Genomic DNA, 27,088 nt, shown 5'->3' on the forward strand with positions numbered 1-27,088 from the left:
AAGTGTAAGTGCATGTGGTTAAAAACCTTATCCGAGTTCAGTCCAGATACAGGAAGCATGAAAAGGACTGGAGTGAAAGAAACATTGTTTTTTGAGGGAGAAAACCCCATGCAAGGAAGTTGACACCACAATGTGTAGTGCATTTAATTCTTTATTTTACATGAAAACTTTACACTTCATATTTTTTCTTACTGTATATATTTATATTCCCCGTACATCAGGGGCGCAAAGTAGACATATAGTTGCAAGGGAAGGAATGCTTTCAGAAAATATTTAAATGCACTTCAAAGAATTAAATACATCCGCATAAAATCGAATCCCAAGCTTCATACGCTCTGTTACTACAGAGGCTTTATACTGTTATACTCAAGTATAAACAAATCTGCATTATACAGTAGATGTAACCTTTTTTTAATCATTTGCTTGGTGTTGTTCATGGCAACACTGCAAGATAATGAAGCAAGCTGACTTGATCACACTGAATACTGGGGGGAAAAGCTCAGCTGACGATGGATCTGGAAAGACGATGAATCCGTCCACTAAGCAGGGACTTTCCACCTAGTAGGAAAAACAGAAAGGCAACCTACAAGTTTCCTTAAATATAGGCAAATGGACCAGGCATTTTCTTAACATTTTCCCAGCCAAAGAGTTTGTTTGCACGTTTATGGTGGTGTGTAGTGTGTATTACCGAGTTAATGGAATGAACAGAACATATGATGAAATCAAAAAGAAATGTGAGCAGCTCTACTGTCCCTGGCCAATATTAAGTCAACTCAATTTAACCGTTAATCTGTATTCTTATTAAAATGCTCATCAGAAGAGGAGATAATCATCTCCATTTTCAAAATTCTCACTGGTAACCTGGCACACACAAGACCTAAAGCTGGAATTCAAAAGTTATGTTTCACTTCTGTGTTATATGAATGCAGTATGATTGGAGAAACCAGCAGGAGTGTGTCATTTGCACTGCTGGTCATTAATGCTCCTAATAGAAATGATCAAATTATACCAAAAGAGATTATTAACACAGCAGGTATACATTCACTGCCCAAACATTCTATCTCTTGCTATGAATCCTGACTGAGGATTTAGTAAATCGTTTATCAGAGAGAGGCATAATCTTGCTTCATGTACCAAATGTGTAAATGGTAAATTTAGCTCTTGCTCTTCCAGCTCTGTACTTTGGGACATTGCTGTTTGTTGACATAGTGACAAAAATGATAGAGATCAACAAAAAATATATATAAAAAAACAAAACAAAAATCAACAAGTAACAATCAGGAACAGGATAGATAACCATATGGTTAATAAATTAATTATTTTTGTCATACTGCCCCCTCTGTTGTGGTATAAATGATATGATTTGACTGAGCTGCACAGTATCTTCAACAGTCAGCATAGAGAAAAAGCTCTGCTGGCTCACAGTGCTGTTCTCTCTTCAAAAGGAGCAGAAGGGTGAAAAGGTCATGAGATCCAGACACGGCGAGTAAGTTTTACACACACAGAACCCAGATCCTGCATGGTTCTTCACACCCGAGGAGGGATATGGAACACTTAAGGTTTTTAAATCACTTCCTGCCTCCTCATCCCATAGTACACACACACACAGACACACACACACACACACACACGTCATGCAGAGGCCTATGAGTCGGTGGCTCGTGTGTGTGCCATCTCTGGGGTGGCGATGTGGAAGACTGAACCGATGCGGAGGAAGAAACGACGCAGGACAGCACGCAGCTCAGGGATAAGGTCAAATTGCATCATCTCACATAGGTGGGGGTAGTAACATGAGGCATGTGGCTTGAACTGGAAGGTGATAAAAGAGTGGGTTTATTAAGACAGCAATACAGTGAATACACACAAAAAAAGGTGTGAGAAATTTAAGTAATAATCACAAATTTTAGGAGGATGTTAGTTACAGATCACCACTGAAAACTAGATCCTATATTACTCTTAATTTTAAATTGTCCAATTAAGGGAACAAAAAGCATATGGTGTTTCCAGAGAGGTGGATCAGTACTAATGTTATCTCTAGCAGGAAAGTCAGGGAAAGCTCCTGAGGCTGTCAGCTTTCTATCAGTACGATGACCTCTGTATGTAAAGGAAGATCCCAGATTTACACTGACAGTTTGACTTATCAGTTAGGAGTTTCCTGCAAGTGAGGTTTACCATACAAACCTGAGGGATAAGGGGAATATATTCAAATCAGGGTCATCATGCAGGAAATAACAAGCTCATCAGCAAAACCATTAAACTCTCCTACGCAGCAGTGTAAAAGAAAACCATTCAGTTTCCTGACACCAAAAATTTGAATATGCATCTTAAACTGACTGGTGACAATGAAAAACTGTGTGGGCTTTAATTTTCAGTTACAGTTTTACATACATATACACATACATTATTGCTTGAAAGTTTTTGAACCCTTTATAAATTTCTAGATTTCTATATAATAGAACCCAAAACATCATCCAATTTTCACACAAGTCCCAAAAGCAGACAAAGTGAACCCAATCATAAAGGTCAGACAAATATAATTTATACTTGCTAATTTTTTTATTCACGAAAATGTTCCAATAGTATATATCTGTGAGAGGCAAAAGAATGTGAACCTCTAGGTTTAGTACTTAATTTCAAGGTCAAATTAGAGTCAGTCCGATTTCAGTCGAGGAGATGACAATCAGGTCTCTATGAGTGGCCTAATTTATTTAAAGAACAGAAATATATCAAAATCTGATGTTCATGATGTGTATTTGTGGGAGAGGATCATTGCAAACACAATGGAGATTTCTGAGGCCTTTAGAAAGAGTTATTGTTGCTCATCAAGCTGGAAAAGGTTACAAAATTCTCTCAAAAGACGTAGGAAAGTTAAGTCCATTGATACATTCCCAGAAGTGGTCAACCAACAAAGATCACTCCAAAAGCAAATGTAATAGAAAGGAATACAGGGTAACTTTTAAGCAACTAAAAGCCTCTTTTACTTTGACTTATGGTAATGTTCATGAGTCTGCCATCAGGTGAACACTGAACACCTTGGTGTGCAAGGCAGAGTTGCAAGGAGAAAGCCATTACTCTTCAAAAAGAATTCATTGTCAAGAATTCATCATGCCCATGATGTTTGCTAAAGATCATGTGGAAAAGTCAGAGGACTATTGGAAAATTAATTAGTGGATGAATGAGACCAAAATAATACTTTTTGTTTTAAAATAAGAAGCATTATTTTTGGAGAAAGGAAAATACTGTGTGTTCCAGAAAAAGAACCTTATACTTGAAGGACCTGAAGCAAGCAGTTAATATGAAGAAACCCAGTAAAATCCAAGTGTTGAAGCTATTAATGTACTAAGGAATGGAATACAATTCTTCTAAGCTGTTGTGCAGAACTGATCAAAAGTTACCGGAAACTTTGCTTTCACATGTATCTGTTGTAAGCCCTTGTGCAGCAATAACGGTAAGTAAAGGTTCACTTTTTTTTTTGCAAGTCACAGATATGTAATGCTGGATCATTTTTCTCAATAATTAAATGAAGAAGTATAATATAGTTGGCTCATTTGTTTGATTGTGTTCACTTTGCATACTTTAAAAAAAATCTGATGATGTTTTGGGTCATATTTATATATATTTAAATATAGTGTATATATATATATATATTTTACCTTGTCATCAGGGAGCCTGAGTGTTCTTGTGAGTAGGAGCAGCAGTAAGCTGGTCCAGGCCTCTCGGTGACTCTCTGAGGTTAGGCTGATAAAGTAGGCCAAGGCTTCACTGCACACACTATGGAAGAAGCAAGAGAATAAAATGCACAATTACTTTAGTGAGGCGAACACTGACGTTTCAATGAGCATCTACTCATTATGAATGAACATACAAATGAAAACTCCTGATAAACTCCTACTGAAATTTTAAATCGCAAGAACTTCAAAGCCACCCTCTCATGTGATAACCATGTACATAAAGTCTGCCACTCCACCAGCCTTACACTGGTAAAATAAAAACATTAAAGAAGACACTTCATAAATGTTTTTAGAAATTGTCCTGACCAGCCACTTTATTAGGAACACTAGCATGCCTGTGCATTCATGGAATTATGTGGTAGGAGCACAATGTGTATACAACTCTTTTAGCCAAGAACTGAAATCTGAGGTTGCAGTGGGGACGAGTTGGCTGAAACTAAAATCTGTCTGGACACCCAGAACTAAAAGGTGCACTAACTAGTCTCTACATCTATTTCTTTCAAATTACAAATTATGAATATCTGTTACAAAAGCAAAGTAGCAATCAAAATAAATGACAGTAAATTGCGGATGTGGATTAATACACGTTATTACATCCAGATGTTTCATTTGCTACTTGCTAGCATGAGTTGTTATAAGAAAGCATAAGGTTATTGTTAACCTCTGTGGGCCCTTCCGAGTGCAAACTCACAGTAGCAGTCGAGTCTGGATGTCGTGCCATGCGCCCTGCAATTGCTTGTCCGAATACATTTGGAACAGTATCCTCAAACTGCAGGCCAAGCTGCTCGTCTCCTGCTTCAGTAGGTTAGGTTTGGACTTTCCCTTGAATCCTGCATTAAGAAACACAAAGGCAGGCAAAACCTCATTATCAACCAAATAGCAAGTACTTTGTAATTGCAAGCAAGTAATTGGCAGATTATTGAATAGCTGATCAGAGAACACCAGGAACATGCATACTAATTGTTGACAAGATACTTTACAGATTGTGATCTCTTTACAGACTGACATGAATAATCAATTTGTGTTGACGTGTGTACATACCAAAAAAGATACTGATGTTAACTAATACTAGTGAATTGTGTTACTTGAAAAATCAGTGGCTAGCTCATAAACAATTGAGCAAATTCTAATTATGTAAGCAGACACTGTTGTAATCTAAATTATATTCATGAAAGTATCAGACATTCTAAGTATGCTGTAACTTTGAAGACTTAGGTGATAGTTTTCTTCAAACAAAACGTCTAGATAGTCTTCTTCAAACAACAAAAATATGGCTCTGGCTTAATGAGCAAGTCTAATTTTCTATATGTATATATGGAGGAGACTAACCTGCCCTCCAGAGCGCTGTCCTCTGCTCGTTGTTGGAGTTGAAGGTTTTAGCGAAGCTGTGTGACTCAAGTAGGCAGTCGAGCAGCTTGAAGAGGTGCTGAGGAGAAAGATGCCCATACATGCCTTGCTCTGACTCACCCTTTGGTTCACCCACCTCGTTCTCCTCCAGAGAATCTCTCTGAATGCGAAGGACACACAAAACACCAGAACCTCAACTCTGCTGGCTCTGCAAGTCTTCTGCATGGCTGCACCCACGTTAAAATACAGCTTCATTCTGTAACATGCAAATGCTAACCCATGCGGAAAAAAGGAACATTTTAAAAATAAAGAATAAGATTGAGAGACATACCAGAGCAGCAGCCATGTTCTCAGCGTCTTCCTTTTTGCTGGTGGCTGGGTAGAAGACAATGTTATCTATGGTCTGAATGAGCTCCAGCTGCACCACACACTTGATGAGGAGCCCTGCAAACAGCCTCTGGTCCGAAACTCCTGCAACACACAGAACACAACTCTTAGAACAGCACAATATTACACAGCGTATACACAGTTGTATATTAGAAAGCATATAAAGCTTTCTAATATTTTACTGATTATGAATATCATTATATTAATCAGTAGACTATAATATTTCTTCACCTCCTTTATTACTGAACATTCCTTTATTCAGTACTCGTGTCTTAGCGTCCATGTGTACACGGTGAAGCATGTTCATGATTCCTTAAGCATTGTCATGACAGACACAGGTGGGAAGTGAAAATGTGAAAACTACTTTTTGTTACTACAAACCACAAGGTCAAAATTATAATAGCTGAAATGTCTTAAGGTGACATTTTGGCATTCTACACTTTCTTATTTGCTATGAAGTTCTAACAGATTTCCCCTTCATTTGAAGGTAGTGAGTTCAAATCCTAGCAAATCGTTTAACTCTCAACTGCTTTTGTGATTAAGATAAATGTATGTTGCATTAGATAAAGGCATCTGCCAAATGCCAGAAATATTAATGTCAATGTAATGTGTAATTTGTCTGTTGCTGAATACACTTTGTATTTATCGAGGCAGTTTGTATGGTAACAGCTAGCTACCTAGCTAGTAATGAACCTTTTAACATTTAATGAAACATTTAACAGAAAGAAAACTTATTTGTTAGCCATAACACAACATTCCTTGGTGAAAGGAGCCTTAATTTACAACCAGTAACTAAAATAACATGCCAGTCCTTGCTATATAAGTGTTTATGCTTTTCTACTATAAACTGAGTAATGAATTTAATGCCTATATTTTACAACCTTAACCAGAACATGGTTTTCAGATGGTATTTGCATATTTATGAGAGTATTTAAGCATGATTATCAATTTCAAATCTGAGATAAAACTATGGAAACAGTCGGCATTATTAACAGCAGGCAAGGTTGTGGATGACAGAATGACCAGAATAAATTAACTGTATCAGGGCTCCATGTTAGATTGAAAGTGTTCAGGTTTACTGTGTTGCACTAAAACAGCTGATGATATATTAAGTGTCATTTTCTTGAGATGCGTCTCAGTCAGCTCAACTCAGTTGGAAAAAAAACTGGCAGTTGAATCCTGATTGAAGTACCATAACAGAAATGTGTGTTATCAAGGTAACAAATTTCGATTAAATCTATAACAAATATTTTGTTTGTTTTTTGCAGTGGAAATTTGAATGTCACTAGAGTCATCAGTGTCCTGGTGTAATGAGAGCCAGAGTCTTTACCAGTGCCTGAACTCATATACAGGATATACTAACTCACACCCCAGGGAGCTATGAAGCTATTTGAGACGTAACCATGGGTTTAACTGTTGCTTTATCCATCCATCAGGGACCATTCATCTGAAGCTCTTCGTATACCATTCTGTCTATTTTAACCTGAATTTACGTCAAGATATAATTGATTTAGTCTGTGAGAGAAGTGATGTGGTAAGAGGAGTTATTTCCTCCTGCATGACCATCTACACTTTATTTGACAAGTGTTTCTTCATTAGGACCATAGAACAACAACACTATTCTATCACTCTTATATTAGCATTTGTTAATTAATTAATTTGTGTGCTGTTTATTACTTAATTTTATACTTGTACACAAGTAAAACATAAAAAAAATAATCAAGAAGTATTAAAAACTGCCCCCCAGTGTTTCTTCTACACTTCCTTTCAAGTCTTTCCTCCTTTATAAAATTTACTTGTGTGATCACATCAAAGACAGCACTGATAACATTTATAGATCATAGTAAATTTTTTCCAGAGTATGACAACAAAGCCTTAAAATAGAATACACAAAATAAGATAAGTGAGATTTACTCACAGTTAATATGGATTTCATGCAAACTGGGAACCCCCAGATGATTCTATGGTATCAGAGAGAATAGGAAGTTCATGGTAAACATAGTAGATGAGAAAAGATACGTTTACTGCTTACGTGCATGGGGCTTTCCCCTCCAGGCCTCATCACTAGCTGTGGACATCTGACTCTGTCCTCTCTCTGACAGTGTCCTCTCAAAGCTGCTCTGAGACTGAGAGTCCATTTCCACATCCTGAAAAACACGGTACAGTTTGTATTGGATGTCATGTCAGAAATATAGTTTGTTTAACGTGATCTCTAACAAAGGTGTGTCAGTGTTCAAAGACATCGAACAAGATTGTTACTGGCACATGAACATCAGAGTGCCATTTAGTTGATGATTATCTCCATGTATCTTTATCATGGTGTGTGTATATGTGCGTGTGAGATATTTGCTTATGTTAGTCATCTCACCATGTGTTTCCCATCTCCCACCTCCTCTTCCTGCCCAGCTGGTCTCCATGTCAACAAGCTATTAAAAGGACAATAATCACATCAGGTCAGGTGTATTTAATTATAAGCATTTCATACAGTCACACAGTTGCCTCACAAACCAGCTTCATGAGCCTGTTGTTAGCATTAGGCAATCAAGATGGTTAAAAAAAAAAGGTAAATATTAATATCATTAATAAATGCAGGTGTGGCCAAATCATAAATTCATTAGTTAGTAACTTGGCAAGCAGTACTGTACTGTTTCAATTGGCCAGAATCCTAACTGACAACACCAAAGAAGTGCCAATGTAATAACATATGATAACCTTTGGTATACTGTTCTCTCATTGCAAGTGAAATATATTTGTCTCTGGGTAGCATCTTTAATTTCTCCTCAAATGTTTTTAGTCACAAGCTGTCTACAGTTTGTGCTAAATGAAAACATTGTGCTCAATATATTATTAGCATCAACATGTACTGTGCAAGGCTCTGTAGTAAGAACAGTTCTTCAATTCTGTGTAGTACAGGGAGGTGGATAGATGCAGAACCAGTAGCTTGTGCTACACTTACGGCGTTAACGTGCACACCACTGTAAGGTATGTGCATTTCATACGCATAGGGGAGTGGAGAACATGTTCCCACAAGAACAATGAATAAAAAAAAATTGCATTGTCGTGAAACCTGCTTGTCCATCTCTGGCACAAGCTACTGATTTGTACAATCCTGAAAAATTAATTTAAAATAAATATTAGTGTGTTCATCACTAAGCTGAAAGCAGACAGTAGTGTGTGTACAGTAAGTGTCGTACGCATGAGGGCTGGTAGACTGGAAGATTTCCAGCATGCAAGTACAGGTGATATCCCAAACTTCCCCACTGAACTTCTCTCCATTCTGGATAACCAAGTTTTCCAAGCAGTTGGTGCCTGAACGTGCTAGCTGCTCATTATCTAAGGACACAGAGTAAAGAGCATGTAAAAGCAGCAAAAGAACTTTTGCCACCAGAAATCTGGAGCTGTTATTTTAATGGCTACATTTTAGTAGCAGTTGTTTCAGTTGGAGGTTTGGCACATTGACATGTATTTGTGTCATCAAAAACAACATTGTGGTGCTTTATTTCTTAACTTGAATGAACACAACAACAATTTATAGACGGCAACATTAGAGACATTTTTACTATTTCGATAACGATATTTTCCATTAAACAGATTTAGTCAGTCATGTGCAGATTTATGGTTTTATTATTATTGACAAAATATCCTTTTCACCAGTAATTTGATTGAGGCCTGTATGTTTGTTAACTAAACAGATAATCAAACAAAATAATGGTAATATAAACACTTGCTCCATTTTGACTGTCTTGCAAAATGGTGGGAAATGAAATAGAAGCAGAACAACAAGTTTTTATTTACTTGTTTGGGCCAGGTTTGTGTTTTTTTTAAACCAGTGAAAAACACCTTAAAGATAAAAAATCTGACCTTTCCTCTGCATTAAAGTGATCACCAGCATGATGAGCATCACTAATGAGCAATGTTCTGTAGGTCACATACCATGTGATGCATGAACTCATGTAGCAATGAGTGTGTTTGGGTGAGTAATTGAAAGCTGTACCTTGTCTGACACACCACTGCAGCTGAGCAAAAACATCGACCAGCAACACCTCGCTGAGCGGCTCGTAGAACTCCGTGAAGACGTCACAAATAGCATAGAGTGCATGGTTACATGTAGTGGTCATCCATTCGGTTTTCTGTGGAAGACAAAAGAACAGCAGAGACTGTCTGATATTTGCTGGTTATTTGTTCTCGAAATAATTGCAAGGATTCAACAGGTCACTAATTTTGCAGCAGAGAGATAAATCTTAAAAGAATGGCTTTCTAGCAATGTAATACTCTGTATACCAAATCTGTGCTGTAGGGGAAAAAATTACAAGAACAGGTACAGAAAATGAATGTAACAGAAAAGTATGTGTACTGCTTTTACCTTGTAAAGAACTGACACCAGCTCATAATTGTAGTTAAGAAGGAATCAATAATGCAAATATATCTCATACAAATGCAAATAGGTTTGGCTTAATAATTAAAAATTAAAAATCCTTTCTAAACATATTTTTAATATAAACATTTATTAGGCCCCCAAACTTTGCCTTTAGACATCTATAATAATAATTTTGTTAATCAGACATGCACAAGCATTACTTTAAATACAAGTTTTCCATTTAAGGCCAATGGCCTAGCCTATACTTGTTCACCTCAGTCTGCTGTTCTGGAAGTTTCATGTTGTCAAAGATGCGGAAGACGATGCGGAACAGGTCGTGCCACCAGTGTTTCTCAAAAGTGTGTCCATAACTCTTCATAATCTCAAACATCACAGTCAGCCCTCTGAAGACATGCATACATGCACACAATGTAAACAGCCTAAATTTCAGTAAGAGTGTGACTGAAGGAGTTTTGGAAGCAGGTCAGCTCACCTGGTCCTGATGTCTAGCTTGCAGCGGTTGATGATACAGGAGAGCTCGAACAGGATAGGGAACCAGCCTCGCACCCACACCCGGTCACCAGGAGCAACGTTCATGTCATCACTAGTGTACTCTCTCAGTACCTGTGCAGGTAGACATTGAGAAACAGCATAGAAGAGTGATCTGGTCTCTAAAAGATCACTCGTGTGCTACAGTAAAGTGTGAGTGCTCACCTGTGGTCTGTCAGACACATATTTGGCACAGTGTCGAATGAGCCGGATGGCTTCCATGCTAGTGTCAGGGAACGCAGCATTGCATACAAACTCAGACAGACACTTTACCGCATCCTGGAACGAGTCAATGGCTGCTGCAAAGTGCTGCTGAAACGTTTTCACTAAGAAGAAATGGGGAGAAAATGAGTGGAAAGGCTTACTTATTGTACATTTAAAGCACTTTTATTAGTGTTCTCTCGGATGAGGAGTTGCTGACACTCACTGACAATGTGTCCTGTGGTTTGGAAGGCAAGCTCCACTATGGACTCATCGTGGTCTGATGCTGCCTGGTGGAACACAGAGAAGATGTTCTTCCATCCTGAGCGAATGTTCGCTGCCTGTGAGTTCACCATCTGAGCTACACAGCGGATCACCATGTCCCGGATTGTCGGAGATCTTCATTGGGGGGGACAGGGAAGAGAGAAATTGAAGTAAAACCACTGCTCTGCGATCATCATTGATTTCAGTGGATTTGGTTTCACGGACCTGTTCTTCTTCATAATGTGCTCAAACGGCCTAAGGAAGTCCTTCTGGAAGCGGAAGTTGGCCAGCTCCCCTTTCTCCAAAAACTTCATGGAAAGTTGTCTCAGAGAGTCAACAGCAAAGATGGCCACATCCTCGTTAGGGTTGCAGCCCACCTTTTATTTTATTAATTTTTCATTTTTAAATAAAACAACAACAAAAAAAAAGCATGAATGGTGTGGACACATCAGAAATGAACTACTACAGCTTAAGAAATCAAATACTAGAAATGATAAATCCATTGGAAGCAGAGATGTAGTGGACCTTGTTGAAGTGGTCTCCTATGACCTGCCAAATGCGGGACCACTGCAGTCGGATGCGGTTCATGTTATAGTAGGAGATCTCCACAATCTTTTGCAGGCTGAACATGCGTGGTTGGTGAGCAGAAGCCAATTCATCCATTGACACCGCACATAGCCAGCGCACAAAGTCAACTGGAGAGAAAAGTTCATCATTTAAGTGTGATTTGAACACATTTTTTTCAGTGCTGCTACTGTATGTATATTAAAGAACTCGAGGGTATAACCAAATATAAAATGTTATGGGTTTAAGTATAAGATCTAATATAAAGCTACACAGCTACACAATGAACTCCAGATAACTCCAAACAAATATAAATACAGAAACTACATATGCAGGAATAAAGCCAGAAATGGTGACAAATCAATCGACTGTAAACATATGCTCATACCAATTGCATTTCCATCAAGCCTGGTGGATCCTGTGAAAATTCTGGAGAACAAAAACGGAAAATGAGAAACACAAAAAAGCATTAAATGTACAGCTTTTCTGCAGTCATTGTTCTCTCACCGGTCCACTGCTACCACTACACTCTGGGAGCTGGTTTCCCCCACTGACTCCTGAATGTGAGCCATCTGACGTCTGTCTGGACCTCCAACCAGTGTGCCTGTGATCAAAAAGGAAGTCACAAACAATACACTGAAAAATAGTCAAAAGGCAATTCATACTATTGAGTCTTGAAAATACAAATCTTCAAAAGTTCTTAACATAATGCCATGAAATGTTTGTCTTTATTCCTGGTGTGTTTTCCTCTTTTTCTTTGGTGCAGTTATTTAGACATTTGATGTTCTTGAGATTTAACTTAACAACAAAAATGAAGGATGCAGACACAAAATGTTTGATATGATTCGGTGCTCTCCATTCTAAGGTAATTTTTGTGAGTTTTTTTACAGTAAAAAAATGTGTATTTACCTTTATTTAAACACCAAATATCTGACAAATGTGTTTTGTGAGTACAATTACAGACCTACAACGTCCTCAGCTGAGGATTTTTGATTATTTTTAGTTATATGCAGTTTAAAACCAATTCAAATACCAAACAAACCCAAAGTAACTATTTTGTTCCTTCGAACTCTGCAAATGGATCAATAAGTGTAAAGTCATCTTAAGAACAGCAAACATGTTCACACACTGGCTTACCTAAACCAAGAGGCATAAACTCTTCTCCACCTGTGGGAAAGCCCTTAATGCTTCCTCCCTGGTCTCGGACAACACCGGAGATATAGCGCGTCTTTACTCCTGTGCCAATCAGCTGAGCCAGTTCTAACTGACTGATACACTGCAGAATCTATGTAAGTGAGTAGAAGATATCAGATAATGTTTGAAATTATTGCTTTACTTCATGGCTAAACAGTTAACAAGATCCAAAATGGACTGCTGAGCTGTAATGTTATGATCACCTCATGCCAAGAATTGCCCAAGTAGTTCCCGTCAGTGTGTGCTACAGTGATGAGGGTCTTAATGGTGTCAATGTTCTTCTGCTTCATTTCTGTAATGCTGGAGCTAGCAGTGAGCAGTGTAAACCTGGCCAAGGCCTGAATATATGCATCACGCTCCAGCTGCACACACACCATACACAAGTGTTAAAGGTCTAGTAGAAATAAAGAGATACAAATATTCACTTCACTGATTAGTGTGCAGTGTGTTGAATTCACCTGCATGCTGAAAATGCAGGCAATCCTGATAGCACAGCGGATTCCCTCCAGACACTGAGACGCCACCTCCTGGTCATCACAGTCCTGCAGGCCCACACTGAACGCTGCCAACAGGGGTGTCCATGCCAACTGTAATATACAAACATCATTTGTTTTTCCACTATGCCTAGACTGAAAAACATATTTTCTACATCGTAAAGCTGGATCTAGTAAAGCTTAAAAAAACAGAGCTAGACACATGTCTCACAATCGAGCCACCCCGGATGCAGTATGGTTTAAAAAGGGGGAAGGGAAGAGGGAAAAGTCTGGTACCTTAAACATTGGGCGGACATGCTCTAGGTGGGTGGCACTGAAGAAAGGAGCCTGAGCGTGGCTCACAGCTTCCATCAGGGCTTTAGCTGTCTTAGCCATCTGCTCCATTTCCACATTATACAGCAGCCGTCTCTGTTTCTCACTAGATACACCTGCTAGGAATAAGTAGCCTTATTTGATTAGTTTCCTGCTCAGAAAAATTTAAATAAATGAAAGAATACTAGTAATATGTTAAAACATATTTATTAAATCTACATAAGAGATGCAATAAAAGCACTGGGTAAAAAAAAAAATCCACTCAATCACACTGAAAAAGCACTTACCCTGCTTGTTAGACTTTGGGGTGATGGAGTACTCTTTACTCTCCTTCATGGCAATCTTCTTTCCTGCTATTTCATCATAAATAGAAGAAAGGTACTCCTCAGGCAGATCCTTACTGTCATTAATGCCACGGTTCATTTTAATGTACTGTTCTTTTGTCATTTTGCTCTTCACCTGAGATGAAAAACGTACTCATTAAGCAAACAATCTACTAATAAAATAAAAAAGCCTTTTCAGACAAAAAGGACGATGAAACGACTAATCTCATGTTCTTTAAACTCACTTGTGGGCTGTGCAGATCGGTGGTTAACATAATGATGGAGTATGCGAGCACATAGGCCGTGTCAGCACTAGCGAACAGAGTCTGCCTGGAAACAAACAGCTGAAGGTCAGTGCAAAAGGAAAAACCTTCACTAACAAGTGGGCCATAAGTGGAAAAAAATATGAATAAGTATGGGACAGAAAACTGTGTCAATGTTTTAATCTGTAGGCTGTTGGTTGGACTCTGCTAGACCCTCACCCCTGATTGCACTCTAGATAGCGTGCTGCAAACTTCTCCATGAGCCGATCGATTTTCTGTGCCTCTCCTGGCAACCTGAAGCCTTCGAGGAACGTGCGCAATGCCGACACAAAATCCTTGCCACAGAAGTCAAGCTGGTCTACGTAGCAGTACATCACCTCCTTATTGAACTTGGCGTTCTCACCAAGGAACTCCCCAACTTGAGTCTTAAAAAAAGAGGCAGGAGATGAGCTGAGAACATTCCAGATCAAAGCAAAGGCACAGAAAATAAATACACCTACTGTATCGAGTCTCTCCTCCTGGTGCAGAAACTGAGCGATGTCCTCTGCAGAGGATCCCAGCATGCCTTGTTCCTGTAGGTATTGCACACCCCTCTTGGGCTTTTTATTAAATCTAGCCAGAACACGATTGAAATAAAGACATTACTTTTCAAACAAAGCTAAAAAATATTAATAATGAAAGAAAAACATACAGCAACGAAAGACTTACAGCTCAATGCCATGCTCAATAATCTCTTTCTGATGTTTGATAACCTCATACTGTTCAGGATGGTCAGGCTGGGAAGCCTGAACGCTGGACGACACGGCTGAGTCCTGAGAGCCGACACTGTCTCGGCGAGAGGACAAGTGTTCAGGGAGTTTAGCTTCTATTCCTTCTCCATCAGCCTGATGCTCCTGCCCTATACACACACCAAAACACAGCAGAGTCCATCAGTGCAGACATCTAAAGCACCGAAGGTGATTTCGACCACCATGCAGACACAATATGGTAAGAGAAAATCCGTAAATATCCTACAAAGCTTGTTTGTTCACCTAGATTGGCCTGCAGGTTAGGGTTGACATACAGGTCTTTGCTCCACTCCACCATGCATTTCAGAATAGACACCAGGCATTCTAATCCTTTCTTGCGTAAACTCAGCTCCTGGGAAGATAAGAAGGGAGAGGGGGAAAAAAAAAGAAGACATTTCTAATTATCACAGACGTATCTGACTTTCATACAATTACGTTTTGGTTTAGGTCGGTTTTGCTATCTGCCACACAGCTATCCAGCCACCAGTCTTGTGGACTAGAGGTAGTGTTGCCACTGGTTAAGTAGAACAAACTGAGCTATTTTCAGTAACAAGCTAGCTGTTTACCCCTTTTCTGGATGATGATAAGTAGTTTTAAAACCTTAATACAACTGTATACTACACAATAAAGTAGCCACACAAACAAATGCATATATCAAAAAACAATGTAGTTTCAGTGATGCCTAGTTTTATATAGTAGCTTGTAGTTAAGACAGCTACTATATCAGAAAGGGAGTATATCTAGTTTAGCTATTTAAACCAGCCTGAAAAGTTATTCATAAGCTGCAATTTAGCATATGACTTTTTATGGGCTTTCCCGAGTAGACTGTCTCACAAGTCACTGTACTGTACATACAAGTTTTAATTAAAGGCTTTACAATTTAGCTGTCTCTAAGTGCAGCAACATCAATAATAAGACTGAAGAAATTACCTGCAGCTGAGTCATTCCCAGCTCCTGCCCACTCCGACCTTGAGCAATTTTTGACAGATCATTCACCAGCCGCTCAAAAATATTTGCCGCATTTAGGTCACAGTCATAGTTCACGTAGATATCCACTACACACTGGGCATCTGTGAGAGAAGAGGAGAGACATGTGCAAGACATGCTAGCATAATTAATATGTGCTAATTCACTAATGAAACCAGGTCATAGTCAAAGAAGCCGCGTGAGTACCTGCACAAATGCGAGTCAGCGTCTGGATGACCATCCACTTGTGCTCAAAAGAGCTGGTAGTAGTTTCTAGAATAGTCAGGAAAATCTCTCTGAAAAACACCTGAGAAAGCCGAAGAGAAGCCATCAAGTTTGTATCCAGTTCTGCAGATATGACCAATTGACAGTTAATACCTTTATCCATGTCTTACCTCAATCTGCATCTTAAGGTGTACTTTAAAGTGGGACAGCAGGGTGAGGAAGATGGCTAGGGAGAGTTCAAACACCTCAGGCACAGATGAGACTCCGTTTTTAGACAGTGCCACACACAAGTATTGCTTGATAGCGTTCACAAACATCTCGTGTGTGCGAAACACAGGACCAGCCCCCTGGAGCACTGACAGCAGCAACTGAAGCGAGACCACCTTAGAGCGAAGCTCATGAGACCTAAGAGTCAGAGAATGATACAAATATCCCCACTTAATAAAAAAGTATACATAAACTTTACAGAAATAAATGTTTAGTTCATTGGTCCACATTTAGGGAATGAGAGAAGGAACTTTCATGACACACCATATGCCTGTTTCCTGACTTTAGAGATATTATAGTTACAAAGGTGATAGCATGCTGTTCTGCAGATACTGCCCATGTTACAACGCAAAGTCATGATCAAAAATGATTAATAGATTCTTGGCACACTTCTGGCCTTCATAGACTGAAAGTAGAGACATGTCTTTCTAATTACTGCCTCTTTCTCAAGTACTATGTAAATCCTTACTATTTAAATGTTTACTGTTCTCATGCCAGATATGTATGTATAAATGTATATATGCATGTATGTACCAATAGCACCTTAAAAACCATAACAGTGTAAAGTAAAAGAATAAGAATAGATTATGGAACACTATAGCATTTACTGAGGTTTCAAAAGATATGTTTAAGTGCAACAGAGTAAATCCTAAATGTTAAATAGGATCTTATATATAATCTAACCATATGCCAGAGGCCAAATCACTGTAGCAACTAGCGGAATAGCAAACTTTGAACATCTGTGTAAAAAACACTGATAAGATCTAAGACGTATCTGGGAGTGCTACTTGTGTCTCTATTAACTCCAAGATCATTTACATCTTTTAAATCATGTGGGTCAGAAAAGTCTAGTGAGAAAAAGGAAAACTGTGCTGCCTCAGTGTTCGTATAGGACAATAATTTTACAATTATTGGTGCACTTTAAAATCATCCACACTTTCTGAAGCACAAAATCACAAAGCTGAAATACACCCCTAACTGGTACTTGAAAACTTGAAAGACCATTTAGAAACTCCAGCTTCACTACAGGCGTGTGTCTTCATGCTCATATTTCGTAACATCTAGCAGTCCGACATGTGTAACTGGAATTGTTAGTCACTAGCAATTAATCTAAGACACTATATGAAATGCATCGTTAAAAATATCCAGATAAGCTATTAGTTTATACAATCCTGCCAGAAATTCAAAACAAAGTGCATTATTTCTATGCAGGTTTCAGTGTAAATTTGCCTTGTGGAGGAAAGAGAAAAAGGATTAATGTCCCACTTAGGGTCTGGTGGGCCATCAGCCAGCGGCTTCATGGATAGTTTGCAAAGGGAACGGAAAACCAGGAAAGCGTCTTTCTGTAGGATGTGTGAGAAGCGGGCTGCTGTCTGTGTACTCTGAAGTGCTTCAGTCTCCTGCACACATAAGGCATGAACATCATATACATTATTTCCAGTTCTGCATTAGTAATAAGGTCTCATTTGAAGTCATTTATACAAATTAGTTTACTTTGTTTGTTTATTTATTTTGTGTGTATATATATATATATATATATATATATATATATATATATATATATATATATATATATATATATATACACACACACACACACACACACACACACACACACACACACACATATATATTACATTTTATTAAAAATATTTTAAAGGAAATGTCTAATTTGAGCTAAAATTTCTATCAAGGTTTGTAGATCAAACTATATTGTCACATATACTAAAAAAATATATATGCATGATATTTAAAATAAAAACGCTAGTCTGGTTTATTTGACATTTGTCTGAGGAATGCTTGCGATCATCTGGTATGTCAAAGTACCTCTACATCAACTGTGAGCTCCACCTAAAGATGTTTCAGAAGCTACAAAACCTGTGACGCCAGTGAGCACACACCATTGTTTCTTTGGGTGTTCCTTGGCATAGTTTAAGACAAATACAGAGCTAAAATTTCTATCAAGTTTTGTAGTTCCAATTATATTGTCACATATTCTAAAAGAAAAAAAAAGTTTAATATAATCAGGTTTTATGTCCTCTTTCTAGTACAAACCAATGTGTTGAAATCCTTGTGGGCTTCAAAAGTAAGTAGATTTTTACAGCTGTAGACTAAGCTGGGGACTTTATAATTATTACTTTTTTTTAAATGTAGCATAAACAGCTTTTCAATGAAGAGAAGAAAGGTAATGTCCTGGCAACGCATATCTCCTGAGTTCAAAAAACAATGGGCTGAGTAAGTGCAAGGAGACTTGTAAAAACAAGATAACAGTGAGACAGAATGTCACCTTGACTCGAAGCCACAAGAGAAAAAAGCATTACACAGCAATAATAATTTAGCAAATTTCCAATGCTTAAGGGTCAAGCTAGAGATGGCTACGGCCCAAATAATAGATGCCCGTATTTGTATTTACCAGAATGTCTGAGGACACAGAGGTTTGGTCATCCACAACACCATTCATTTGCTGAGTGTCTGTCCTGGTCACAGGCAGTGCCACTTTGGACTCAGAGTCAGAATGCTGGTCCAAGCCTAATGAAGCAGAAATGGTAGAACTAATAAAAGATCACACATGGGTCTGAAATGCAATGTTCACAACATGATTAAAAACACAGAAGTCATGCTTCTCAAAGTGGGATCTGTGATGTATATAAAGATTTGTTTAGTTTGTTCTAATGTTAGAAAGCATAATACATTATTCTAAAAAGTTATATCATTAATTTAGGTTGGTTTGATTGTTTACTTGAAGTGAACATTTCAGGCATATAAATAATGTCAGTTTGGATTGAATGTTTTGTATGGGTGAAGATTTTAGGAAAATTTTGGCTCCATTATATATTTTATTGCGTATATACAGAAGTGTACACCCCTCACATTTTTGTAAATATTTTATTATATCTTTTCATGTGACAACACCACCGAATAGACACTTTTCTACAATGTATAGCAATGTCCAAATGAGGCCCAATTAGCCATTTTCTCTCCCCGGTGTCATGTGACTCATTAGTGTTACAAGGTCTCAGGTGTGAATGGGGAGCAGATGTGTAAAATTTAGTGCTACCACTCTCACTCTCTCATACTAGTCACTGGAAGTTCAACTTGGCACCTCATGGCAAAGAACTCTGAGGATCTGAAAAAAGATTGTTGCTCTACATAAAGATGGCATAGGCTATAAGAAGATTGCCAAGACCCTGAAATTGAACTGCAGCACAGTGCCCAAGACCATACAGTGGTTTATCAGGACAGGTTCCACACAGAACCAGCCTCACCATGGTCGACAAAATAAGTTGAGTGCATGTGGTCAGCGTCATATCCAGAAGTTGTGTTTGGGAAATAGACGTATGAATGCTGCCAGCATTGCAGCAGAGGTTGAAAGGGTGGGGGGGTCAGCCGGTCAGTGCTCAGACCGTACGCCGCACACTGCATTAAATTGGTCTGCATGGCTATCGTCCCAGAAGGAAGCCTCTTCTAAAGATGATGCACAAGAAACAAACAGTTTGTTGAAGACAAGCAGACTAAGGACATGGATTACTGGTACCATGTCCTATGGTCTGATGAGACCTAGATAAACTTGTTTGGTTCAGAATGTGTCAAGCGTGTGTAGTGGCAACCAGGTGAGGAGTACAAAAACAAGGGGGTCTTCTTGACTACAGTCAAGCATGGTGGTGGGAGTGTCATGGTCTGGGGCTGCATGAGTCCTGCCAGCACTGGGGAGCTACGGTTTATTGAGGGAACCACGAATGCCAGCTGTATGTGACATACTGAAGCAGAGCATGATCCCCTCCTTTTGGAGACTGGGCCCCAGGGCAGTATTCCAACATGATAATGACCCAAGACACACCTCCAAGACGACCACTGCCTTGATAAAGAAGTTGAGGGTAAATTGAGCATCTGTGGGGCATCCTTAAACGTAAAGTGGAGGAGTGCAAGGTCTCTAACATCCACCAGCTCTGTGATGTCATCATTGTGGAGTGGAAGAAGACTCCAGTGGCAACCTGTGATGCTCTGGTGAACTCCATGCCAAAGAGGGTTAAGGCAGCGCTTGAAAATAATGGTGTCCGGACATAATATTGACACATTGGGCCCAATTTGGACATTTTGACTTGGGGGTGTACTCACTTTTGTGGCCAGGGGTTAGGACATTAATGGCTGTGTCAAGTTATTTTGAGGGGACAGCAAATTTACACTGTTATACAAGCTCAACACTCACTACTTCACGTTGTAGCAAAGTGTCATTTCTTCAGTGCTGTCACAAAGAGATATAATAAAATATTTACAAAAATGTGAGAGGTGTACTCACTTCTGTGAGATACTGTATATATAAAATATCTGAGTGGCTGATTAGTAGTGGGTCACAACCATGATCAAAATTTGTAATTATTGTGATATGGAACGTTCAACAACATTACATTTTCATGTCCTAAATTGAATGCTTACACTGGAAAGTCCCTTACCTCCCTCCACAGAGCTCTCTCCCAGGCCACTGTCTGGCTCTGCCTCCTCCTGAGCCTCTGAGACTTGCTCCATCTCAGCCACCAAACGACCCTCCTCTCCCTCACCAACCCTCTGTTCCAGTGGATCTGACTCCTGCAGTTCTAGACCAATACATAAACAGAATATTACCAACCAAAATAAATAAACGTACATCACAAACAATGGTCGTATGTTCAGAGTTTTTAGTTTGTATGACACAAAAAAGTACCTTGTTGAGAAGTTTGGGTTGTATTCTGTACTTGTGCAGCCGCTTCCTCTTCCGTTAATGGTCTCTCTGACTGTCCGTTGATGGAGGTGTTCTGAGGAGTAGGGGGTGTGGATGAGAGTGCAGGAGGGCTCATACACGGCTCTGGCGGGCCGTTCTGTGGGGACGCACACACTCTTGGTGTAGGCGAATTGTTTTGTGAGGTTTGGACAGGATTTGGGACGTGAAGCCGCTGCCTTTCTTTCTCTGCTTCCTGGGCTTCGAGAGCCTACAACATGGCATGCAATTATAACAGGAAAAGCACAGCAGTGGCAGCTTGGTGATCTTAGGATTTGAAAGTCCAACATCCTAAGCATTGATCTACAACTCCTCTTTAAATATAGTTACATCACTGATCATTTTCTAATATTAAAATACATGAAGTGTTTAATTCCTTACTTAAACCTGCAAGCACTGTTAATACTAAGTGTTTATACTGACCGCTTGGCTCTCCATGCGCGTAAAAATAACATTAAGCATCTGAGTTAGTGTGGCCTTGGCTGTGGTCTGGTTGATCAGGTTACGGCTGGCCAGGTAGATGTTGTAGCAAGTGCGCACAGTCAGCAGAATTGTCCCTTCATGAATCTCTATGTGAGGAGACGTGACTGCAGTGAGGAGAGCCTGCAAAAGCAAACAGTAACAGCAATAAGGAAACCAGAAATTAAACAAACTATTGTTTTAGCATCTAAAGTCATTTAAACATAAGGTTAAGTTAAAACATTTTGTTTATTATATAGTAAGAATTATTTTAAAGATAATATGAATAATATGTACTAACATCTGCACTAGGGTTCAGGCGTTCCTGTGTTTTGGAGGTGAGGTTTTCAAAGGAACACTCAAGGGAAGGGCTGCATTTGTTTGAATTTTGGCTTTCAAAACAGCTTTTTTGGCAAGGCTTTTGCAAAATTGTTCACTACACCTTTCATTTTATTAGTGCTAACTAATCTAATAGAATCTGATGGTGATTTAATCTGCCTTAACTATGCTACAAAGACTGGTGTGATCTTGGAGATGTCTAACTGAAAGGATTATAAAATGTCGAGTGACATTATTAAGTTCCTTCTTTTGTGTTTATCCTGCAAGCCTACTGTTCATCACACCACTGACCTTTACAGGATCATCTCCTGCTATCCATCTGGCAAGTAATTAAAATTTTAAATCAGTAAATCTTAGGGAGCTCTCACTTTGATAATCTGGAGCTGCACTCCTTCATCGGTCTGCGGACCCTGAAAACAGTTGCAGATAGTCTCCAACAGTCGGTCGATCAGCCGCTTTCCTGGTGCACCGCTGTCTGGGGCATTGCCAGTGATATGGCCATAAGCAATAAGTTTCTACAGGGCACAGGAAGTTCAGGGTTAGAAACATTCCACACACAAAAATATGGGCTGCGTTTTATAGTCTCTAATTTCTATAAACCAGTGTAAACCAGTAATAAACTGGGTATGAGAACACACAATACCTGTAAGCAATCCAACGACGTACTGACAATGCGTGGAGACTTTGATTGACATGCCAACTCAAAGGGTAAAACATACTTGTCGGCTTCGATGTAATTAGCTTTGGGAGGGACCACGGTACCATCCCTGATAGATATCAATAACAAACAAATAGTTAAACGAGTACAGCATTGTGTTTTTCCTATCATAAACAATCATAAAAATGGCAATGAATTGTTCAAGAACAATTTCAGCTGCAGATGCATTAATGCTCCATAACACACACACACACACAGATATACACACACAGTACAGATATACAGATGCATATAAGAGTACTGATGCATCCATACCATTTTTCAGACGGAATACAAATACTTTTTTTTTGTTTGTATTTATTAATACCGGTCTTGACACCAAAAGGAGTAACTGTAATCACAAACATTTTGTGTAGATATTATTATCTTTGCTGGTGTTGAACTCCTTGTAGTAAATATATGACATTTAAACAGCATATTTATTAAAGAGTATGAGTATTTAAATTCTGGTTGCGCCACTCGCTAATAAACATCATTACTATGACAACCAGTAGTAGATGCACCAACCAGCAATTTAAAAATAAAGCGACTGGCAACATGCAGTGATATGCAAGCTGTATGTGTGATGGTAAAATTTATTTGACTGAGCTGTAGTGTCCCTGTACCCATCAATCCCTAGAGTCAGACTTTCCTCCATAGGTAACATCAATCAGTGTTATGGAATTTACTTCCACATAGACTTGTCTGTGTCCTCCTTCCTCTCTTTACTCAGTGCTGAAGCTTTCTGATTGTAAAGGAGTCGCTCAAGAAACTTCCACACAATAGTTTTCTTCACCCCATACTGATAACCATCCTGTGTTTTTTCAGATGAGGATGTATGTATATCATACTTGGGTTGGAGAAAGTTATTACATAAAACCGATTATCATCATTAATTATCATTATAAATAGAAGTAGAAGTAGATGCTGTAGATCCTACTCTTGAGATTTTTGTCAATCTTTTGTGGTCTGCTTGGTTTCAAGCATTAAATCATAATCCACCTAATTACTTTTATTTCATGTCATCTGTTCAGTAGATGTGTGTCACATAGTATCACATGGCATGGGGTTGGTATCAAAACATTTACAGATATGAATAAATGAGCATGGTAACCGACAGAAACCTGAAATCAGCATCAGTATCAACGCATCCCTACACAAGACTAGAACATATGTTCCAGAAATCCTCACGCAGGTGTTTTAAATAATGTTTTTAACTTTAGCTAAAAACCATGGGAAGACATAGTGAGAGTAGAGAAGATGATGGACTTACTTCTGGTTTTCAAGCTCAAGTTTGATCTCCTCTGAAAAATAGAAAGGGGAAAAAAGTGGAATTACTAATGAGCAGATCAATAAACACACAAAGAATCATTCTACAACAAGATACCTCTATAATCAAGCATAAGTGCTTTCCTTTTCTCTTAGGATGTGTGCATGTATGTATTTGGGTCTGTGCTGTTGGCCAATGATGGGCCACAGTGTTGCTTGTGGCTACAAATATTATTAAATAATCTGCTACAATCTTCTGCTTTATGACCACTGTTTATAGAACACTAAGCCTCATGTTTAGTAAATGACTCCATTCTTACTTCAACTTTCCTACACTTGCTTCAGGCCAGCTGATGGCACTTGTATCATTGGCAGGACATTTAACCTTCAAATGCTTTCATAGCACAGTTTAGTTTTCCGATTAAGTCATAAGTTCTGATAAGCCGGACAGCTGCAAGAAAATAAAAACATTATGGTTTTTGTATTTTTTCCTTTGATTCAGAAGGACTTGTATAGCTGATTCTCTACTCTGCTCCACAAACAGATTATAAAGATGGATTTCTATGGATTTTTTTTGACAATAATGTCAATTGGCTGTGGAGGTTGAGAAGCCGGGTCGAACTAGCAGACAACACATGGCGATTCTCACTCCCAGACTACTTATTTGTGACTCTTTGTGCTTTCCGTTTTCCATAACAGGGGAGAGAGAGAGAGAGAGAGAGAGAGAGAGAGAGAGAGAGAGAGAGAGAGAGAGAGAGAGAGAGAGAGAGAAAGAAAGAGAGCGACACTATGCACACAGACAGGCAGGAGGGCGAGTACATGCACACATACCGGCAGGCGGGCGAGCACACGCACACATACAGGCAGGCGGGCGAGCACACGCACACATACAGGCAGGCGGGCGAGCACACGCACACATACAGGCAGGCGGGCGAGCACACGCACACATACAGGCAGGCGGGCGAGCACACGCACACATACAGGCAGGCGGGCGAGCACACGCACACATACAGGCAGGCGGGCGAGCACACGCACACATACAGGCAGGCGGGCGAGCACACGCACACATACAGGCAGGCGGGCGAGCACACGCACACATACAGGCAGGCGGGCGAGCACACGCACACAGACAGGCGGGTGGGTGCGCACACGCATACAGACATGGCTGATGCTCGACCATACTCACGGCCACAAATAAAATGCTGAAGTTTTTTTTATGATGTTCTTGTATATGAGGAATTAATCATTTCAGGACATAGGAAAATAATCACCTCTCATTCACTTATTTTCCTATTACAGCACATGTTCCAGTTCACACTCTCCCTGTGATTTAAAGCCTATAAAATCATTTATGTTGATCTGAGGCTAAACAAAAACCAACCGACTGCCAAATAAAGAAAGCAGCTAGCTCAGCATGAAGAAGCAGAGAAACAGCCAACAACATGACCATGAGGAAAACAGCAAGTTATTGCTCACATTGATACTCAGCCACATTGATACACAAACACACACCCCACACAAACACCAAGCACACCGCACATCCACACCACACACACACACACACCCCATACACAAACACACACACCCCCCCATACACAAACACACACACCCCCCCATACACAAACACACACACCCCCCCATACACAAACACACACACACACCCATACACACACCCATACACACACCCATACACACACCCATACACACACCCATACACACACACACCCATACACACACACACACACCCATACACACACACACATACACACACACACACACACACCCCCATACACACACACACACACACACCCATACACACACACACCCATACACACACACACCCATACACACACACACCCATACACACACACACCCATACACACACACACACACACACACACACACCCCCGCACCAAAGACCCCCCCCCACCCCACACAACGCACCCCCCCCCCACCCCCACACACCCACACCCACACACCCACCCAGAACAAGGAACACCCACACACCACACCAGGGCTACCCCCCCCCCACCCCACACACACCCATCACACCACCACACACCACCCCCAACACCCCCCCCACAAACCCCATACCCACACACCCACCCCGCCCCTCCACACACCCCCCCCACCCCTACACCCCCCCACTCCCACCCATCCCCCAGCGGACCCCCTCACCCACACCGCTACACCCCCACACCCACCGCTGGCCCATACACCCCACACCTGAAGCCCCCCTCATCCACCCCCCACCCCCTGACCCACCACCCGACACCCTCCCACCTCCCCCACCGCCCCCTACCCCCCCCCCACCCCCCCTACCAGCCCCCACCCACACCCATCCCCACCACCATCGCCACCCCTGGCGCCCCCCCGCGAGAAACCCCTGCCCTCCCCCACCCCCCTCCACCCACACAAGGAAGAGCCCATCCCCCAGAGGCCCACCCTACACACAGCCCACATACCACCCACCCACACCCCCCCATACCGCCCACCACCACCCGGGGCCCGCTAGCACACCCCAACAGTCGCCCTGACCCACACCCCCAAGGGCGCGCCCGCTCACCCCCCTACCCCCCCACACGCCCTACCCCCCACCCCCCCATAGCCACCCACGAAGCCAGCGGCCCATACACACGCCCCCCTCCCCCGCAGCCCACGTAGACCACCCATCCACACCCACCACCCGCTCCCCCCCCCCCGGCCCCTCCCCACACACCCCCACCCACACTCTCCCACTGCACCCTCCCCGCCCATCTCACTCTCCCACACTCTCTCTCCCCCCACACCCACTCACGCTCCCACCCCCCCGCACCCCTCCCACCCCCCTCTCACCTCTCGCCCACGTCTCGCGCACACCAATACACACACACACCCAGACACCACACCCAGGACACACCCACACCCAGACACACACACGACCCAGACGACCACAACACACCCAGACGCCACACACCCCAGACACACACACACCCAGACACACGACACACACCCAGACACACACACCACACCAACAAACAAACACCACCCAGACACAAACAAACCCAGACACACACCAGACCCCAGACACACAACACCCCCAAGACACACACCCACAGACACACACACCCACCAGACACAACACACACCGACGACCACACACCCAGAACCACCACACCAAGACACACAAACACCCGACTACAAAAACACCCAGACACACCCAGACACACCCAACAAACCGAGACACACCCACACCCACACCCCAGACACACCCCCCACACACACACACACAGACACAACCCAGAACACAACACCCCAGACAACACACACCCCAGACACACACACACACACCAGACACAC

At 40.9% G+C, this 27,088-nt stretch overlaps 1 protein-coding gene across 4 annotated transcripts in view; it reads right to left on the bottom strand.

The window, feature by feature from the left end:
* Nucleotides 1–138: 138 nt before the first annotated feature.
* arfgef2 (ADP-ribosylation factor guanine nucleotide-exchange factor 2 (brefeldin A-inhibited)) overlaps nucleotides 139–27,088 on the bottom strand; it is a 30,817-nt gene continuing 3,867 nt past the window's right edge. The window contains exons 2-40 of one of the 4 annotated variants that reach the window (XM_047806916.1): nucleotides 23,754–23,784; nucleotides 22,427–22,550; nucleotides 22,152–22,298; nucleotides 21,409–21,588; nucleotides 20,932–21,196; nucleotides 20,684–20,824; nucleotides 18,646–18,761; nucleotides 17,499–17,632; nucleotides 16,136–16,370; nucleotides 15,948–16,047; nucleotides 15,705–15,844; nucleotides 15,018–15,126; nucleotides 14,695–14,884; nucleotides 14,487–14,598; nucleotides 14,206–14,411; nucleotides 13,969–14,053; nucleotides 13,688–13,859; nucleotides 13,365–13,516; nucleotides 13,053–13,181; nucleotides 12,798–12,956; nucleotides 12,538–12,685; nucleotides 11,908–12,004; nucleotides 11,789–11,829; nucleotides 11,362–11,531; nucleotides 11,062–11,213; nucleotides 10,799–10,971; nucleotides 10,537–10,697; nucleotides 10,316–10,446; nucleotides 10,097–10,226; nucleotides 9,460–9,595; nucleotides 8,660–8,798; nucleotides 7,834–7,891; nucleotides 7,498–7,612; nucleotides 5,697–5,777; nucleotides 5,410–5,549; nucleotides 5,061–5,238; nucleotides 4,423–4,561; nucleotides 3,654–3,771; nucleotides 139–1,809 (exon numbers count right to left, since the gene is read on the bottom strand). In XM_047806916.1, the coding sequence (XP_047662872.1) occupies nucleotides 1,645–1,809; nucleotides 3,654–3,771; nucleotides 4,423–4,561; nucleotides 5,061–5,238; nucleotides 5,410–5,549; nucleotides 5,697–5,777; nucleotides 7,498–7,612; nucleotides 7,834–7,891; nucleotides 8,660–8,798; nucleotides 9,460–9,595; nucleotides 10,097–10,226; nucleotides 10,316–10,446; nucleotides 10,537–10,697; nucleotides 10,799–10,971; nucleotides 11,062–11,213; nucleotides 11,362–11,531; nucleotides 11,789–11,829; nucleotides 11,908–12,004; nucleotides 12,538–12,685; nucleotides 12,798–12,956; nucleotides 13,053–13,181; nucleotides 13,365–13,516; nucleotides 13,688–13,859; nucleotides 13,969–14,053; nucleotides 14,206–14,411; nucleotides 14,487–14,598; nucleotides 14,695–14,884; nucleotides 15,018–15,126; nucleotides 15,705–15,844; nucleotides 15,948–16,047; nucleotides 16,136–16,370; nucleotides 17,499–17,632; nucleotides 18,646–18,761; nucleotides 20,684–20,824; nucleotides 20,932–21,196; nucleotides 21,409–21,588; nucleotides 22,152–22,298; nucleotides 22,427–22,550; nucleotides 23,754–23,784 (5,399 nt within the window). In that variant the 3' untranslated portion in view covers nucleotides 139–1,644. Of the gene's footprint in view, nucleotides 1,810–3,653; nucleotides 3,772–4,422; nucleotides 4,562–5,060; nucleotides 5,239–5,409; nucleotides 5,550–5,696; nucleotides 5,778–7,497; nucleotides 7,613–7,833; nucleotides 7,892–8,659; nucleotides 8,799–9,459; nucleotides 9,596–10,096; nucleotides 10,227–10,315; nucleotides 10,447–10,536; nucleotides 10,698–10,798; nucleotides 10,972–11,061; nucleotides 11,214–11,361; nucleotides 11,532–11,788; nucleotides 11,830–11,907; nucleotides 12,005–12,537; nucleotides 12,686–12,797; nucleotides 12,957–13,052; nucleotides 13,182–13,364; nucleotides 13,520–13,687; nucleotides 13,860–13,968; nucleotides 14,054–14,205; nucleotides 14,412–14,486; nucleotides 14,599–14,694; nucleotides 14,885–15,017; nucleotides 15,127–15,704; nucleotides 15,845–15,947; nucleotides 16,048–16,135; nucleotides 16,371–17,498; nucleotides 17,633–18,645; nucleotides 18,762–20,683; nucleotides 20,825–20,931; nucleotides 21,197–21,408; nucleotides 21,589–22,151; nucleotides 22,299–22,426; nucleotides 22,551–23,753; nucleotides 23,785–27,088 lie in introns of all 4 variants that reach the window. The other 3 variants (XM_047806915.1, XM_047806918.1, XM_047806917.1) reach the window with 3 other exon arrangements.

The sequence above is a fragment of the Tachysurus fulvidraco genome, chromosome 23 (genome assembly GCF_022655615.1).
Source record: "Tachysurus fulvidraco isolate hzauxx_2018 chromosome 23, HZAU_PFXX_2.0, whole genome shotgun sequence".
Classification (NCBI taxonomy): Eukaryota; Metazoa; Chordata; class Actinopteri; order Siluriformes; family Bagridae; genus Tachysurus; species Tachysurus fulvidraco.